General features: G+C 40.7%; 1 protein-coding gene across 6 annotated transcripts in view; it reads right to left on the bottom strand.

The window, feature by feature from the left end:
- Positions 1–20328, bottom strand: part of LOC131246622 (histone-lysine N-methyltransferase, H3 lysine-9 specific SUVH4) — a 73272-nt gene that overhangs the window by 47681 nt on the left and 5263 nt on the right. For all 6 annotated transcript variants that reach the window (XR_009171451.1, XM_058246925.1, XM_058246927.1 and 3 more), the window contains exon 4: positions 3205–3273. Coding sequence is in view for 5 of the 6 variants with exons in the window: in XM_058246925.1 (XP_058102908.1) it covers positions 3205–3273 (69 nt within the window). In the remaining variant the exon portion in view is untranslated. The remainder of the gene's footprint in view (positions 1–3204; positions 3274–20328) is intronic.

Raw genomic sequence — 20328 nt, 5'->3', positions numbered from 1 at the left:
ACTTTCCATTTCATATTTTTTTATGGGTGCATGGTTATATGTTGTGCTCAAATTGTCAACAATTATATCATCAGATCGCAATATTATTGTTATTGCAACATGGGCAATATTAAGACCACAATCATATGTTTCCTTTCCAGTTATTGACAATTTTTCTATGAAATATCATGTTGTCGATATTGTAAAATATCAATAGATATTTGGATGGAAGATTGGACGGATAGATGGGATGGAAGGATCTTTGGATTGGTTTCTTACGACAACACATGCTTTTAGGCCCCCAATAAATGGTAACTTATTTTGTATGTGTTCTTTTTTAATTTTTTTTATTCTTAAATATATAAATGTGCATTTTAGCACCTACTGAAGTTTCGCTTAAAATATCCACCGTTTTCCCAATGTTTCCTCGCATTTCCGGTTATCAACGATGCTATCAGCGATATCAATATTGTTTCTCAATCCCTGGCCAGCGAAACTTGTAACAATACCGACACTTCGAACACTGGTCCGTACACAACAAAAACCCATTATGCACATTTGTTTATTAGTTATGTTTTGAGTTCTAAGTGTATATCATGTGTCCTTTAACGTCTCCTAAAATTTCATTGAAAATATCATCGTTTCTCCAAAGTTTCCTCACACTTTGATACCTCCCTGATACATAGAATATTTCACATGTGGTATCAATCAGTGTTTTAAATATCAACGATATCAGCTGATATATCCTGTATCCCACTTGTGTGATACGAAACGCAGTAGTGCCGATATATCCCACATATTCAAACCAATGAGCATTTTCGATTTTCGATCCATGTTTTTGTTGTAAATCACATTAAATCGGTGTCGGATGGTTACAAATCTATGATCTTTATGTTTTCCATGAAAAATCATGAATTTAGAACTTTGATTTCGAGATTTAGGGGAGATGGGTCAAGTTGCGGAAAATTGATGAAAATCAAAATTTCTCAATTTCCCGCAAATCAATTGCAATATTTGTATCCAAACACAAAATTAAACATGTAACCTGATCTAGTGATTATTATTTTTGCATATGAATGTATTGCTTGTATTTCCATACATGTCTTCTTACGTTTATAAATTATATGAATAGACTTTGAATATACTTGCATCAGTTCAGTTGGAAAGCGCATATATTAGGACCCCATATAAAGGAAACCTTTATTATGTGCACTTTTTTTGTAATGTTTTGATTTCTAAGTGTGTATTGATGCCTTTTTCAACAATCCCATAAGTTTCATTGAAAAATTCGACCAATTACCCAATGTTCCCATGTGTCCCAACAACAACGATACATTATGTGATACAACCGATATATCCCATGCGATAACCGATATGTATCTGTATCCCAAGGGTGCGATACATTACGCGATAATGATATTTAAAACATTGGTCACCAGGCACACCCGGCTCGAACTCGGGTCACAGCATCTCCAACTCAACTCGGCTCGATCATCAATCAGATAAGTTCGAGCTCAAGCTTTCGAGCCAAGTTAGAGTTCGTTTAAATTCGAGTTCGACTGCTTACCGGCGGCCGGATTGGCGAGTTGCGGCAGGGGCAGGGGTGACCGGGCAAGGCAAGGACCGTCGGATAGTTGAGCAGGGGCGACCGGGCAGGGCAGGGACTGTCGGACAATCGAGCGGGGGTGACCGGACAGGGCAGGGGCTGCCGGACAATCGAACAAGGGCGACTGGACAGGGCAGGGGCCGCAGGACAATTGAACAGGGGCAAGCAGGCGACAGGGAGAGGGAGAGCTCGGGCCTCAGGCGAGCGACGCAGGTGGCTAACAGGCTGAGAGAGGGAGAGCTTGGGTGAGCGGTGTTGGTGCAAGTAGCTGACAGGCTGAGAGAGGGAGAGAGAGAGAGAGAGAGAGAGAGAGAGAGAGAGGGAGGAAGACTGGAAGAGGGAGAGAAGGAGAGCTTGGGCAGTCGAGCGACGTGGCTTCGTTCGGGTTGAGAAGGGGGTAAGGGTTTAGGTTAGGGTTTTTTAAAGGGTTATATACCCCTTCAACGAGTCAAGCCGAGTCAAACCGAGTCGAGCCGAGTTCAAGCTATATATCGAACCGAGTCAAGTCGAGCTGGGGCCAACTCAAACTCAGCTCGAAATCATTTTTGAGCTCAAAAAATCAGCTCGACTTAGCTCGAACTCAGCTTCGAACCGAGTCGAATCGAGCTTTTTTGAGTCAAGTCGAGCGAGCTAACCAAGCTAGCTCGGTTCGTGTACACCCCTAGTAGCAATATGTTTTTGTATCTCAGGGACACAATACATGTGGCACATTCACAAGTGTAGATTTTGTAGCAAATGTGGCAAGCATGCATGTGTGCAAAAGATCACTACTCCATGTAAAAATGGGTTAAAACCAACCGTGCCGAGATTGCCTAATCCACAATAACAGCTCATTTTTTGGAAATCTATGTCTTTGGTTTTATTGAAACTAGTGTTAAGTCCAAATAATTGTTGTTGACAAATCATGGACATATGCCCGTCTCGACAAGGTTGTTTGAATGGAACTTCTTCAGTAACCGAACAGCCCACGAGGTCTCCAACCTTGACTAAGCAATGGTCCTTCTCCAAATTTGAGAGATTGCTATGGAGTTGGTCAAGGTTCCTATCATTTAGCAAGGTGACTCCAAGAACACGATATCCAAGAGTAGTGGTAATTCGTACCCATGGAGGGTGCAGAATCATATCTTTATCTCACATCCCGAGAGAGGCAAATTCCATAGCAGACTCCCTTGTGAAGGCGGGTGTAAGCAGGAACTGATGTTTTTTTTCTGATGGAAATGGAAGCACCCTTGCTACATAGTTAATTTTTTCGTTTCATAGCAGTGTCATACTGCTCTCCTGTTTTGTTGTCTTTTTTCCTCCTTTCCTTTCCTTTTTCTTCTTTTTTTTGGGTCTATTGTTTCCATGTGCCTTTTTTTCTCTTTACTCTTTCTGATAAACTTGCTGATAAATTAACAAGCCCAACCAACTGAAGTTATTTACATCTGAAGTACTTGCAGGCTACTAAAAGTATGTGATGAAATATACAAAACCAAAGAAATGGTCAGCAACAAATTCTTCTATCTGGCTTCAATTAAATTATTGAGATAAATAACTTTTTATATAGAGAATATGACATTAATTTTAAGAAGAAAGCACCAGATAAGTATACAAACAAACATTTTAGGGTAGCCACATACTCGAGAAATTGCCTTCAAATCAGGTCTCTTCGAAGACCGCTTGATATCCTCCACATTTGCGCTTTCCCCCTACACACTCCATGGTATTAATGGAAAAGAAATATAAAAAGGTGAAGGGTAGTACCAGAACTACATTCAGTATTTGGCTGCTTTATTACCGAAAAAAATGCAAGCAAATATTATCTGATGAATACACATACTTGAAATAAGGCTTAGATGATAATAACTACGATGAAAGCACATAAATGTTGTCAGAACTCGGAAGATATTTGATTTTATGTTACTTTTCCCCTAGATTAATTATTCTCTGATCTTATCCTTGCTTTCCATCTTCATCTTTAGTGTACACTAATATTTTGCTCTAAAATTCTTATGAAATGCAAGTAATGTTACATTAATGATTGACATTATAGCTTTATTAGCTTGCTGTGGTTGGCTTTACAGATCTTGTTTCAACAATCTTACCTATCTAACACCCAAACCGCTGCAAGTAAACAAGCCTCCATATCCTTCCTCCCACCAAACACCAAAAAAAAAAAAAAAAAAAAAAAAAAAAAAACCCTTCAACCCTAGTCTGTCAGCCCCATTAACATCTGATGCTTTAAAAAAAAATAGCCTTATAAATGAGATGATTTGCCTTCGCTTTTGAAGGTAATTGATTCCTGTGAAAGAGCGTGGAAATTTGAAACCAAATCACAAATCCAATTAGCCAAATTGTCAGCAACCTTGTTGGCTTCTCTACACACATGAACAATAATAGCACTGCAAAAAGCTTGCGAGACAAGATAGACCCTGCCACCAATGCCAAGCACTCCAAATGTGGCATGACCATCCATTTATAATGTCAATCAAAACCGTGGAGCCAATTTCCACTATCACAAAAAAAAAAATTAATAATAATAATAATAATAATGAAGCTCACTGCAACATTTCAGGCCATCAAAAAGAACTCTAATTTTCCGCAATCATGTTGGTACAGTATCCATAATAATGAGAGAGCCATGATAACAATACCCTCCCAGACCATGGCCCCTGAATTATCCCGACTTTTCACCTTAAACTAATTTACCATGGTGGCAACCCAAACATGGGCAGGTGGGTGGGTGTGCAGGTGGTGGCGGTGGAAAAGAATATTGCAATACTTTCACCTTATCCAGAAGATCAACCTAAAAAAGGTAAATTGTTATATTCAGCGGAAGATGGAAGCACTACCACACAAAAGGAATGACATAGGCATGTCGCAAGAAGATTTGTGTTGCATTTCCTCAAGGTCAAGAACTAGTAAAAAGTATGTACCTAGGTACACAATCATCAACAAAAGACAAGTTTCAAAAATTAAAAAAATATAAAAAAATTGTTTCCAAAAAATTTTGGGAAAAGGCAATGGATGTGATGAAGCATGTGCTGCCACTTGTTACAATGATAATTGCACGAAGAGTGTAGTGAAGCAGCAAGAAATTCGGGTGCAGGAGCAGGGAAGCATCCCTTTCAAAATGTAAACAAGTATAAATAGGTAGTAAGCTAGAGGGGTAGCGAGAATCCAAAGCAGGATTCAAAGCGAGCCACGCCTAGTTGGAAGGATCCTGCAACTAACGTTACAATATTAAAGCCCCATAATTATAAAGAAAGGCAGGAACTAGACCATTCATTGAACAAAAGATTTGAAGGAAACAAAATCTCTCGCTACTTCACTTCCATGCCATAAGCATGTATGTTAACAACTTAGTTCCATGGATTCTACCAAGTAGGAGAAATGTGATGTGACTTAAGAATCTAAAACCTAATATCGATTAAAAAAAGAATCCAAAACCTAACACATGGAATCTTGCGCAACATTCCAAGATTCTTCTCCCAACCAACTCCTAAAAAACCAACTAGTTAAGTATAACCATCTCAACGCAACTTGTAACCCAAATCACCCTCAAAGTATGATCCTAACTTGCAAAATGGACTTATAATGGGTAATAGAAACAAATACATTCAACAAGCCAAACTCAACCACCAAGTGTCCATCAATCAGAGGTCAAGACAATCCAATTAATCTAGTATTCTGGTATACCCCATCTACAGAGGAGCCCATTATTTTGATGGTCTGGACTTCATTATGTCCATCTAACGTGTACAACAGCTCAGAGAACGACTATGGCCCTCATATGGTACTAGCATATCAAATAATTGTATGTTCTTATAAACCACCATCTTCAATACAAGAGCACAAATGCCGCATCCATGCCTACATTATATGTTAACAAGATTCAAGATGTTCATAGAAATGTTCAAAACCCCAAACTATAGTCAAACAAATTATCAAGTGGCCACACATGCAGATAACCAACAAGTTACATTCAACATTCATGTGCTGCCCACCTGATGAATGTTCCAACCTAATTTTGGAGTAGAACATGCACCGAGGAGAACTCCTAAATCAGGTTCAAGTGTTCCAACATGTAAGCAAACCTCTAGTTGTTCAACTAGTGGCACCACCATGTGTGACAGCCTTAAAAATCAAGTCAATCTAATCATCAAGTGTGTGCATATTTAGTAAAAATGGATGACCAAAGAGCCAAATTCAGCACATGCACAAGGCACTCTTGAAGGCTGATATTTTTTAAAGCTAAGGGGCATCCACATGGGTCCTACCTGATGATGAGCATGTATCCTACACGCCCATGTGACAGTGGCACATGTGAGGAAGGTAGCCATTGGCCATGAGCCTTTTAAAGTTTGAATGGCTAAAAAGAGTACAAAGTGTCAAAAAAAGTCGGTCAATGGGACACAGATCATGTGTTTGTAGGCTCTGGTAAAACGGTCTAAATTTTATGAAATGGATTTAAGCAAAAAAGTGACTCTTAAGTAGGTTTTGACTATTATTTGCCCAAAGTAGGATCTAATAATTTTCCCTTTCTGGAAAGGGTAAGGCAACTAAACTATACCCTCTCATGCAAAAGGCAACAGCAAAAAGTTTCCAACGTCTATCTTGTCTCTCTCAATCTTGGAAATTGAAAAAAAAGTTGATACATTGATGGGGGCATCACATAACGAACACCATTACGCACATGTCAAAGGAGGGTCCAAGCCCCGATGTCCCTGTGGCTAAGCAAGTACCCGTTCGAGTCCCAAGGAGGAGTCGAAGACCCCACATAACATGTGGGTTGCATGGAGGATGTTTTCAAACCATTGGATCACGAGGACTGCACGATCAGACCATTGGATGTGACTTGATCATGGCCCACCATGATCGTGTACGTCTTCGGAGTTTATCGTATGGTCTTAGTTTCATAGGATTATAGTGAATTTTGTTTTTGAGCACTTAGTTTACTTTTTGAGACTTTATTTACATGTTTTATTAGTTTTATGCTTTTATAGGGGGTATTTGTAATTTACAAAGTATGGGGTTAAAAGCAAATATACTTTTCATTAATAGTCTTTTTGTAAAAGACCAACTTTTGGACTATAAAGGCTTGGACGTCCAACCCTAGTCTTTTTTTGTTTGATGTGATGTTAATGAAAAAACTTGAAGTTATCTTCTCTTTCTATTGTGTTTATGGAGAATGTGGTGTGAAACCCCATTCAGTGTGAATCCAAATGAAAACAACCTTGGTGTGAAGCATTATTTACTTCTCCCTTCTCAAGCTCCAAAGGTATTTTCTCTCATTTCCTCTCAAATCTTCTTCTCCTTTTTCTTTTTTCGTTTTCTTCTTAAACACAAACCATCCCAACCTACACCTAAACATAGTCCAACCGTACATGTGAATCCGTACTTTCATACAACTACACGGACTGTTTTGTGGACCTCACTTCGGCAATTTTCTTACATCCTTATTCTTCTTTCTGCAACCAAACATTAGCCTAAAACCCTAGATTCCCCTTTCAAATAAATCCTAATTTCATATTCCCCAATTTTCAAACCCTAACCCTATTTACCCTAAACCTAAAATCCTTTAGAATCCCTTTAGGACTCAAGTGATTCCCTTTAAAAATAGTTCTACCCCCATGTTTTGGATGATATTTCTTAATTCCATTGGGCCTATTTCAAATTAACATCTTACTAGTTCCTTCATATAAGCATGTGGTAGCCTAGGATTACATGTAATTGCTTATTTGATTAATTGTTTACTTAATGATGAGGTTGCTGAAATTTCATACTTTTGTTGCTCATGTTTTAAACGGAAAACATGATTTCATCTATCATCCTAGGTTAGAAAACCATCATGCATCATACATGGTAATATCATAAAGAAGGATCTGCATGTTTGTTCACAACAAGAACAAACAACCACACTCAGATCAGCATCCCATCCCCAACAGAAACCATCCCTATTATAGCTCTCTTAGGGACCTAGCCCAAAAAAATAACATGCTACTTGACCATGTTGATCACCTAGATAGCTAATTTGGATTTACTACTTAACATCCAGATACTTTGTCCCTCCTAAACCAACTAGGATATTGTAATAAAGCACAAATTCTACATCATCCTGCCCTTTACTCATATAGGCTCTCCCTCCCACACTCCAAAACTTTACTCCACATAGATGTGGTAGATGAGCATTGGAGAAAAGATGGACCACAAGAAAATACAACAACCATCAATAATCATTTTCTATCCATTGAGTTAATCATCAACCATAAGCACCTCATCCCTACTCGGAATGGCTTAGGGGTTGTTTGGCACCATGGATTTGGGGGGATTTGAGGGGATTTCAAATCCCCTGGTTGTTTGGTAGCATAAAGTAACTGGGGGTTTGAAATCCACGATGAGAGCTTGGATTACATCTAAAATCCTTCCAAGAGTTGCATGTGTAACATATGTGTCACCAGACTCTTATTCTACTAGGCACATGGCCCACTAATGATATCCCAAAACAATTAGATTATCAATTACATCACTATAATTACTTTAATATGATGATTAGCACCATCCAAACATAGTCCATGTAAATCAACGGTTAAAAATTGTTGGCTACTCACTAAGACATGATCTTGTCCTTGTGGCCCATCCGAGACTTGGAATTTCATCATTTTCGGGCAAAGCATATATTTCAGTGGGCTTATCACAACCACTGTGTCAAACATTACATACGTCACTAATTAGAGATATTAAAGTTGATTTAGTAATTAAATTCAAACCTCTGTAAATGCACCATGCATAACAACTTTTGGATTAAAGTTGATTCCCAATCCAGGATGCCAAACACAATAGGAGGATTTCAAATACAAGGGGTTTCAAATCCAGGGGGTTCCAAATCCACGCTCCCAAACAAGCCCTTATAGTTGCACAAAGCATGAAGCAAAATGGCAACAAATTCAAGTGGTGAAAGCAATAAAGCACCTCTTTAAAATGTAAACAAATATAAATAGATAGGAAGTGGAAGTGAAAGCAAGATGCCAAAGCAGGGATTCAAAGCGGGAGCAGCACCTGGTTAGAAGGATCCTACAACAAAGTCTCCAAAAGGTTGAACTCGTATATCTCAATGATGAGGGCATGCTCCATCCATCTTCACTCACACCTCAGACCAACTGTTGAGACACTAAAATCTTTATCCGGGACATAAGTTGTACAACCGCGCAGCAAGAAGAAGTTGCGCGACCGCGATGAAGCAGGATCATGAAGAAAGAGATGATGGGGAACGCAATTGGAATTATGGAAGAAAATGATGATTGCGCAACCACGCAACTAGATTGAGTTCCGCAGCCGTGCAATCTTAATGAGATTCGAAGTCATCCGCGCAATTTTGATTAAGTTGTGCAGAATTCAGGTGTCGCACATGCAAATGCCTATAAATACCCCTTTGGCCACTCATTTGGAGATTTTTTTTGAGAAATTCATAGCTCTCTAGAGATCATTTCCAAAGAAGAGATCGGTATCAAGGAGGATCCACGTAATAACTCCTCCCCGAAAGTTGTGCACTGGCCATAGTCAGTGTATCACGAGGGTGGAAGAAATCGGAGCAGACTTGAAGCAGAAGGACACTTCCAGAATAAGTTGCGCGACCGCGCAACTTGTCAGTCTTGCACGGTTGCACAAATGCTCTGCAAATAAATCGACTTGAATATTTTACAAGTTCCAGACAATTCCATTATAACATATGCGGAAAGGGTTCAGAACCCACATGACTCTTCTGTCATTTCGATGGATATCCAACAAAGGCCGAAATGCCGCCAAAACTATTCTTTCCAATTATTATATATTGCCAATTGCATCTTGTTTTAGAATCAAGGGCAATGCAAGGAATGTAATGAGAACTCAAAATAATAAAACAATGTACAACAAATACTCTTCTATTCAAGCTTTCCTTATTATTTTCAGAATACAAATACCAATTTAATAAACATGTTTTTTTATCAAAACACCAACAATATCACCTTTCAACCAAATATTACCCTCTTCCCCACCAAATCCACAAGCATCTACCCAACATACCTTTATTCATGATCTTCAAAGATCTAAAGAGGGCTCCTCCTGCATAGATTTAAAGAGCAAGATTTCTCAATCCAGGCATCTTCTACCTCCCTGTTTACCAATTTACATATAATGTCCCTCCTCTACAGCACTACAACTCTCCCCTTCCCCCTCTTCTACCAATCCTCTCTAGCTCCCCTTCATAACCCCCAAACTAACTGTAACGCTCCGAATTTTCACGGCCAGAGTTTATACTCATGCCCGAGAAAACCAGGTGTTAATAATGTAAAACCTGGATGCTTTAAAAATCGCACCTTTTTTTTTCATTTAGATCACATCCAGGTTACGTTCATAAAGGTAACATTCACAAGAATAAAATCGTCTAGATTGATTATTTCATCAGAGTAAAGAAATTTAATAAATAATCAAATGCCCTCTCAATGGAAGCTTATTACATTAATCGAGTTCGCAGCGGAAATATAAAACTAAATAATAAAACTATCTTCGTATTCTTTCAATATAGTCTTTTATAGGGAGATGGTTCTCTAGGTCTTCAAGTTGTACATCACCTGCATCATCTGTACGGTTGGGAAAGGGTCAATGCCCTACTCATAGTGATGGTCATCCTTTAAGATTAACAATAATTCAAGAGATTCATAAAAGTAATGTAAAGGTTCTGATACGTCCCGTACTCCACAACTACAAAAGGTATCGATGCACAACCAATCTATATGAGATGCATGCCTAGCAAAGTATATGCGGTTTATTACACTTAGCGATCGCTGCAATGTGGAATACGATTATAGTTATCTGACTCGCCCCGCATCCCATACTACGGAGATTCGCCGGCATGTCCCATGTTTAACATGGATTTATGTGGTTAACCCAAGACGGACACAACAAATGACCGGGTGAATCACGTAACCCGGATTGGAGCGACTAATTGCGATAACCAACCCCCATAAGAAAAGAATTGATGTAACACATATCTATAACGATTTACATACACCAACTGGTGCATCATCACCCATGAAACATGGAATTACGTGTCGTCCCAAGGCCGTTACCGAAAACACATTACGTCCACGATATTTATTCAATCTTGAAGACAAATTTCCAACATATTGCTTGCACTTACAGAGAATATATACTGAATCATGAGAATTCAGGAATATCAAAACACATGCCTAAGCCCTTTGAAGATAGATAGCACAAGGCCAATATAGAGAAGAGTCACAATGGTCAACTCAAACAGTGGCAGCAGCCGACATAACAAATAGAAGAGCGGCAACGACCGATTCAGTAATAAGGAGTGTGGCAATGGCCAACTCAATAAATAGAAGAGCGGCAACGACCGATTCTTTAATAAGAAGAGTGGCAATGGCCAACTCTATAAATAGAAGAGCGGCAACGGCCGATTCTTTAGTAAGGAAAGTGGCAATGGCCAACTCAATGAAGAGACGAGTGACAGGGCCAACTCAAATATATTTGATAAGGCAAGGGCAAAGCTTGTACCTAAGGCCCCACATAAATTCAAAAAGATCACTTATAAGCAATATTATACTATAATCTCAAAGGGCAAGTAATTGATGGTAAAACATATAATTGCAGGAAGAATTCAAAGTAACACGAAGGCATGTTAAAGGCAAGGTAGAAATAACACGAAAGCATGTAAAGGTAAGATAACACGACATGATGACATGTAAGGGCAAGGGAAATATAATAACTTAAATTAATGTAAGCCTAAAGGATAAAACCCTCACCTCTAATGTTATTCTTTCTCTGAACATAGGTGGGCGTCGAAAGTTTAGGTCTTTAATCTATTATTAGCAATTTCTTTTGAGTGGTTAGCTTGATTTAAACTAATTGGGTTTCGACACGACTTGGATCAACGTGTTAGAGAAAAGATGAAAGAAGGAAATCTAGGAAGGAAGAGAATTGAACGTGGGCCTACCATAAGTCACTCAACTTGGGCTGGGCCAATTTCCACTGCTTGAAGCAATATGCTTCTCTCTCTCTCTCTCTCTCTCTCTCTCTCTCTCTCTCTCTCCTTCTTCTTCTCTGTTTTGTTGTGGACGTCCTTCAACAGCAGAGGCGTCTTCTTCTATTCTCCTTTCTTTCTTGTTTTCTTTCTTGCGAGGCGGTAGAGCCCTTTTATTGGTTGTCTACGCTAACATCCCCTCTGCGTATTTTCGTTTACGTAGCAAGGAAGTCGGCATAAAATCTTACGCAGCAACTTCTGCGTAACCGGAAGAATAGGGTCACCATCTGGACGACTTGGTCCTCACAATGGTGTAGTGGTACTCAAATTGGAATCGTTGTTTGAATGGAGAAGATGGTCCTTGTTTTAATGGTGGATCATCCTCCACTTCGTTTTTCTTCATATAGTCACCTCCAGATGGTCCGGGTTAGTCTCTTGATGCTTGCTGGGCCACCATATTAGAGGACCAGATCAGTTTTCTCGGTGGTTTCCAAGACTCATCACAACGACGTTTCTTGCACACTATTTCAACCCGAACTCACAACACCCGGCTAATCCGGCATCGTGGAGCTTTCCTAACCCATCTGGATTCCAGATTGTAGTCGGAATTTTCTTGGCTAATGATTGAACGGTTCAGATCTTGTCGCGGCCAAGAAATTCGAGTGGAAGAAGCCTTAACGAGTACGCCTTTTCAATCGTTGTAACAGCATCGGACATTGTTCGTTTTGAGAGTGGATGGGGTCCATTGGTTGGCAGTTGTGAGATCCATCCCGACCACCGGGTTCACCATGCCATGGTAGGACATGGGCCTGAATTTGGGGTGAATCCATTGATCAAGTGGCTCACCTATGGAGCAGGAAGGTGTAGTGAAACCCATCCTCGCACTCGGTTTTGTCGTTGTAACAACGGCGTGCGGGAAGGTTCCGGTTTTGGTTTACTGGCTGGAGTAGGTGAGGTACACTTGTGATTTCCTTTATGGGATCTACTCCGTTCATTTGTTGTGTAGGGTAGTGTTAGGCCACGGTTCAAAATATGGAGTGGATTCGAGTTTTGGATGGACCACACTAGCAACCAACGTTCGCCGTTGAAGAGGCTTTTGTGGAAGCTCAGTTACGTGCAATGCACGTGAGATTCTTGGTTCCGTGAATGACTTGGGCGAAGGTGGGGCCCAGCATGATTTTTGTTGGGGAAATCCACTCTGCTGATCATGTTTGCAAGGTCATGTTTGGCTAGGCACCTAAATATAGGGCAATTCTAAGTTCCACGTGGGCCACAACACAATTGATAAGTTCATCATACCAATGCTCAAACGTCTATGTTCAAACACATAACATAGATATCAATTGGTTGTGGCATCAGGTGGGGTCCACTGCGATGTTTGGTGAGCAATCCACCCCATTCACCGTCTTTGTCCCACTATGTTAGGACACGTGGTAAAAATTGAGGAAGTTTCATTAATTAGGTGGACCGCACCACCTAAATAAGTGGAATTCAATACTCACCATTAAATCTTTAGTATTGATTGAACAGTGCTATGCATGGTGTTAGTTTTATTTACAAAATTGCCATCAATTCCTCAACCACCTTCCGGCATCAGTTATGTTAGAGTGCACCGTCCAAATGCCCTGAAATTTACTGGATATTCATCGTTTTTGGTGCTCTTTCTATCGGTCCAGTTTGGGTCCCAATCCCCCAAGGATGTCCGAGATGTTCTTTTAAATGGCTAACACACTCCGTGCTTCAGGACCGAGGTTGCACACATCTAGTTTAAATATTACCCGGTGGTTTGGACATATAACCTAAGATCTTCAAAATAACTAGATTATCCTAATATTCGGATGGCCCGTTTGGGGGATCCAAACGCGATAGGCAGTTAAATGGTATGCTAAAAATGTAAAAACTTTGATGGTTGGTACTCTAACAGTGTATATAGGTATATGTACGGTCAGTTTCGTAAACGGATGGACATAAAGTGGGTTTCTGGAGTGATTACAGGTAGGACATGTATACTGTCAGATTCGAGTGACTTGTTCACGTGTATGCTCCTCAAATTGTAATTCTAATGGTATGTTAAGCATATTCATATGGGGTGAACAGAATGAACGGATTAGAATCTTGATTTAATAAGTGTACGGACGGATGTAAAGGTCAAGTAACTAGTTTACTGTAATCTAAGGGCTGAAATTCGACGTGTATGGTTAATCTATGATAGATAGACTTGATATAAAACTTTACATGAAACAAATCATGGGAACTATGTGATCTAAAATTCAAGGGTCTAGGTTAATGGCATTTTCGTAATTATTTCTGGTCTAAGGGTTTTGTGAAATCTAATGATTCTTCATGGTTCTATGTCCATTTCTAAACAATTCTTACAAAAGAACTTGCATCTAAATCATTATGGATAAAGAGTTATTCACCGATTTAGTCAAGGAAAGGTACACATATCAAACCACATGATCAACGGTCGGATGACTTGATTTATGGATGAAAATCATTCTTAATCGGTCAGATTCACGTTGGAGGATGGATGTAGGGTTAGGTTAACTAGATTGGTACCGTACATGTGTTCATGATAGGTAAAATGGTAACACTCGAGGACTTTCAATACTCGGGTATTGAAAAGTTCGGGGTGTTACACCGACCACCAATTTACTCTCGCATCCAACTAGTTTTGGGTTCGAGTACAAGGCAACCCATTCCATTAAAGGTACTATTTGGAACACTAGGAATATTGGATGCCAAATCGTAAGTGCTCTAACCATGTTTCAGCTTGTGATCACACCATAAATACTGAAATAGGCACTCAAAATAAGTACAAGCTCAGCCATCATTGACCAAAACTCCCGATCTCCAACACATAAATGTCATAGTTGAACCCAAAAACTTCCATTGATTGCTTGCCTAGCTTCTTCCATCCATCGAATTAAAGGTTTAAAACCTCTGGTTTTTCCAATGCTCCTATCCCTTGCTATACGATGATATCTTATGTCACCCACACTCTTGAGCACGCTAATTAATTCCAAACATATAATACCTACAGGGAAGTTATTGACACAAAGAGGCACCCAATTCCTCCAATCATCAATATACTTACATCTATAAATGTCTAACTTCAATTACTTCACACCACTCCTCCATCTCTTGAATCCCAATTCCCAACTACTCACCAAAGATGAGGAATGGCTTCAAACCAATCCTAAAGTTGATTTCTAGCTTTTTTTTCTTTAGAGGAAATTATATATATGGGAAAAGGTACTATGCGCTCGACCTCACGATAAGCTCCCGTGAGGTCGAGCTGTGTGGGCCCCACCATGATGCGTGTCGACCATCAACACCGTGCATTTGATGGGTCCCCTCTAAATTATAGGATATCCCAAAAATCAGCCGTATATGGAACTCAGGTGGGCCATACCATCTAAAATCATGTGAAGACACCGTTAAAACATATAAAAGCACTTGGTGGGGCCCACCTGAGTTTTGAATGCTGCTGAAACTTGGTCTGAACCCTCATCCAAGTGGGACAAACATAATGGATGGGCTGGATTTGCAAACCACATCTCGGTGGGCCCAAAAAATGATTATGAATGTTTTAATGGTGCACGGCCCCTCCCCACTTCTGTATGTGGTGTGGCCCACACAAGTCACGGATTGACTTGATTTTTGAGACCTAGGCCCACGATGGAATGGTGCATCTGACTGATGGGGTAGATGTTCGAAACGCATCACGGTGGGGCCCACACAGCTCGACCTCATAGGACGGACTCGTGAGATCGAGCGCATAGTACCTTTTCCCTATATATATATATATATATATATATATATATATATAGAGAGAGAGAGAGAGAGAGAGAGAGAGAGAGAGAGAGAGGCAAAAGCTAGGGGAGGAAAGAATACAAATCCCAATTAAAACCCAAAGTAAGAGGACCACAAATAAACATCCACTCCTTTAACATCGAACACCCATCCCACAACATCAACCTTGATCCTCCTCACCACCTCTTCCAAAGAAGCCCCTATATTTTAAAGCATCTTCTGTTCCACTCTCCCCAATTACCAAAAGCATCGCCATCATAACAAGCTGCCAAGTCGTTTTTCCTTCCATCCCAACACCACCACCATGTCAGGCCCACAAAAGATCCCCTACCAACTTCAAAAAGGTGGTGGAAAAAACTAATGAGTATTCCCAAACCCCTCAGATGAAAGGGAAATTAATGAAAAGGTGGTCAATCGTCTCTGCGCTGCAAATGCACACAAGGTAGATATCGGGGAGATTCATAGCTCTCTTTTCAAGATTATGTATAGTCAACGCCTTTTTCCTACCCACCAGCCACACAATGACTGCGACTCTTGAAGGTGCACCATAAAACCAACATCAGAAGGAAACCTAGAAGCATAACATGGGGATGAGTTCCGAATCAGGCTATAAAACAATCGAACTGAAAACCAACTTGCGCTATGGGAGTCCCATTTGCCTCAAGATGGGATGAAACCTTGCAAGCAATCCAACAACCTGATAAAGTCTACCATTTCTGCATCCATCATGTACCTCTTGCACAGAGGGGACCACACTACCAAATCACCACAAATAGAATAATAGCAAGCTACTATGAAAATCACTTCTAAAGCAATGCGAGTCAATGTTGAAAAATCCTCCTGCAACGATTTGTCTCCACACCAAACATCCTTCTAGAACTGAATACGGCTATCATCCCCTAACGTGAAGGACACTCCTTCAATGAACTTTAAAGATGAGACCACTACTGCCTTCCAAATGCCTAAAGCCCAATATAACGACAACGCTTAATCCCTCATAACCAACAAAGAGTTCTTCCCCTGCCCTAACGTTGTTCTCTGAAGATGTGCCCTAGGCGAAAAGAGACACCCTTCTCTTTCTTTCCCCAATCGTTCCTATTAGGACAAGTGGGTTGGTTGATTCCGTCCACCTCCTTCCTGAATGCCATGGTTACCAGCTATAAATTCTCTCCACAATTTCCAGTCATCTGTGCCAAACCTTCAAAGCCACTTACCCAAAAAAGAAAGGTTCATGGCTTCCAGCTCCCTAATACCCACACCACCCTCAACTATCGTTTCCAGACTACTTCCCACTTGAGGAGATGTAACTTCTGCTTTTCCTCAACCTCTTTCAACAAGAACTCTCACCTCAGCTCATTCAATCTATTCAAAACTGATTTTGGGCCTTAGAACAAGGACATAAAATACAGCGGCACATTCAAGAAGGCAATTTTGATAAGAGTCAGATGCCCACTCAAGGACAAATGACGACAATTCCAACTTGAAAGATTCCTTTTGATTCTCTCTATGACCTTATCCCAAAGATACTTTGCTAGCTTTCCAATACATAAAGGGAGACCCAAATATATTGACAAAAAAAAAAAAATATATCATACCTTGCATCCAAAGACCGCAGCCAAACTCAACACCTCTTCCTTTTCCATACACACTCCCAGGGCTAGCATCTCGTGTTTCTCAACATTGACCTTCAGCCTTGATACAGCCTCAAAGCAACAATAATCTTCTACGAGTTATCAACCATAGGCACTTCAACATCACAAAATGGGCTAGAATCATCATCATAGTGGAGATGAGTGATATGGGTCCTCCATTTGCCACCTTAAAGCCCCTAACTAAACCCACTTCCTGACTATTGACCAACATCTTATGAAGGTCCTCTGCAACTACCACAAACAAAACGGGTGAAAGAGGGTCACCCTACCCAATGTCCCTTGAAGCTCAAAAGAAACCTATTGGAAATATGTTAACCGGGACAGAAAAAGTGGTCAACCAAACTCATTAACAAATCTAGCTCCTCCATCTCAAGATAGTTGTCACTATTCAACTTAATGGAGGTAATCTGCAAGGGGTTGGATTCAAGAGACCCTATGCCAAGAGATGAGGGCCCTTTGTTAGCTATAATAGAGTCCAAGAGAAATAAACCTATGCCAAGAGAACCCCTATGCCAAGAAAGATTGATTCAAACAACTCTATCTCACTCAATCCTTCAACATAACAAGAGATAAACCTCAAACAAATATCAATCATCCAAAATACCATGAAACGCAGTCAAATAGGGCCTGATCGAGTGAAAAACGGCCCAGCCGCACGCCTATTTGAGGTTAAAAACCTCTCAAACATTGATCTTAAGTAAAAAATCCACCATGGATAGCTTGGGAGGAAGATTTCGGTCCATTTTGAGCAAAGAAACCGAAGAAAAGCTTACCGATTTGAGGTAGATCGAAGAAAAACGGAATCTGGAACCGATTTTCGAATTTCTCTATTTCGCCCAAAATACCATGAAATGAAGTCCAATAAATTCTGAAAAAATCATGACAAATCTTCTAAAATCAAGATCTATCAAACCCCTAAACTTTTAGCTCAAACAGAGCCCATGCATCTGTACAACGCTGATGTCAGCCGTACAGCTGCTGACGTCAGCAAGGTGACGTGTCGCCTCTCAACCTGTTGGATGCGGAATGCCTGGAACTTTGCTCTGATACCAAGTAGAGAAGGATTTGATGAGGATAATGTGAAGAAGAGATGAGAATACATGTGAGAGAGATCTAGGAATAGTCTGTGATGAAAGGGAAGCTGCAAATGACTGAAAAGACGGTGAAAGATGATCATATGAAACGAAATTACTAATGGGGTGTTGAGTATAAGATCGTGACCCTTTGCACAAGGCAATGGGAAGATCTAAACTCGAGTTAGGAGAGTCACCTGAACCAACATCCAAAGTAAGCGGAAGGGTAGATGACTGAGCTTGTGAAGATTTATCTCGACGCTGATACACCCGCAGAGGCTTAGGCTCACCCATATCACCAACAGGATGCTGAATAGAGGGGAGAGGAGTTTTCCGATGATCACTAGTGGAAAGAGGATAAGAGTTATACTCCCCCTGACGCGCAAGAGGATCACAGAGGGATCGGCCTGGAGTGGAGAAAAAGAAAGATCCTCAAAGAAGGTGACATCAGCAGAGACATATTTCTTGCGAGTCAATGGGTCAAAGCATTTATAACCTTTCTGACTCCGAGTATACCCTATAAAGACATATTTAATCGCCCTAGGACTAAGTTTATCATTACTCCCATCCAAAATTTGAACAAAGCATGTACAACCAAAAACTTTAGGTGGTAGAGGAAATGGATTATCATGAGGATACAAAATAGTAAATGAAGATTTATAAGACAGAATACGTGAGGGTATACGATTAATAAGAAAAGTAGCAGTTAAAAGAGCATCACCCCAAAAATGTTTGGGTAGATGCATACCAAGTAGAAGGGTGCGAGCAACTTCAAAAAGATGACGATTCTTTCGTTCTGCAATACCATTTTGTTGAGGAGTGCGAGCACATGATGTCCTGGATAAAATACCACGTTCCTGCAAGAAGGACAGAAAGGCAGTAGACATGTATTCTCCCCATTATCGAATGGAGGGATTTGATGGAACAATGAAATTGAGTGCACACTTCATGATATGTTCTCGGAATCTCGGAATTTTTCACGGGTATTCCATTATTCAAGAAATTGGTCGGTTTCAACAAAACTCCAGATCCTTAAAAGACTACTATTCGATGCTTCGGGGTATGTGGGATGAGTTGGATATGTATCAACCTCTTCCTTCCAAATGTAAAGAGGATCATGAACATGCTCATAAGCAACGGGATGATACTCGTATCATGCAGTTCCTCGGGTTGAGTTCTGATTATCTTCACGTTCGCGATCAAGTTGTTATGCAAGATCCTCTTCCCCCATTGACAACAGTCTATGCCAGTGTCAGCGTGCTATGATCTCTACTCTTCCTTCTCATTCATTTGTGCCACCGAGTTTTCGCACATCTTGTTGGCGATCAGTACTCCCTTGGTCTTAGGGTACCATCCTTGAGCTCGGGCGCATTTACGGTTTTGGTGGTCGTGGTATGGCGCGATCTAGATCGCGATCCGCGGCCGTAGTCTTCGTGGTCGTGGTGGACGTGGACGAGGACGTGATGGTTCCCGCATTTGTTCACATTGCGGTGGAACTAATCACACTATTGATTATTGCTGGCAACTACATGGTCGTCCTACATATGCCGCTGCTTGAGACACAGTCTTCCACCCCGACAACTAAGCAGTCTACTTCAGGGGAGTCTCTTATTATTTCTCGGGCGGCATATGATGCCCTTATGCGGCTTCACATTCGGATATTCCTGAGCCTTCTCACGCAGCTTCGGCCCAGTCAGGTACCGCCCTTCTTGCGTCATCCTTTCCCACCTCCTGGGTCATTGACTCTGGAGCTTCCTCACATATGACTGGTAAGTTGTAATTTTTTTCTTCTTATTCTTCTTCTTCTCCCACTCAGTATGTCACAGTCGCAGATGGAACCCAATTTCCCATCTCTTGGATTGGTTCCATCCCTCTCTCTTCTTCCTTGTCTTTGTCCTCCGTATTGCATGTGCCTCGTTTTCCATTAAACTTATTGTCTGTTAGCTCTCTTACTAAATCACTCAATTGTTCCATCACCTTCTTTCCTTCTTATTGTTTGTTTCAGGACCTACAGACGAAGAGAGTGATTGGTGGGGGGCATGAGCGAGGAGGCGTTTATCTTCTCGATGATACACCTGTTGCCGCTTCTAGTACCCTTTCTTTAGATCAAGAGTCCATGACTCGGTGGCATTGCCGCTTAGGCCACCCATCCATTGCTAGATTGAGACTTTTGTTTCTCTCCTTACCTGTCACTAAATC

Source organism: Magnolia sinica, chromosome 5, assembly GCF_029962835.1.
Source record: "Magnolia sinica isolate HGM2019 chromosome 5, MsV1, whole genome shotgun sequence".
NCBI classification, from domain to species: Eukaryota; Viridiplantae; Streptophyta; class Magnoliopsida; order Magnoliales; family Magnoliaceae; genus Magnolia; species Magnolia sinica.
Note: the sequence above shows the minus strand (reverse complement) of the source record. Positions and strands in the feature narration are given on the sequence as shown.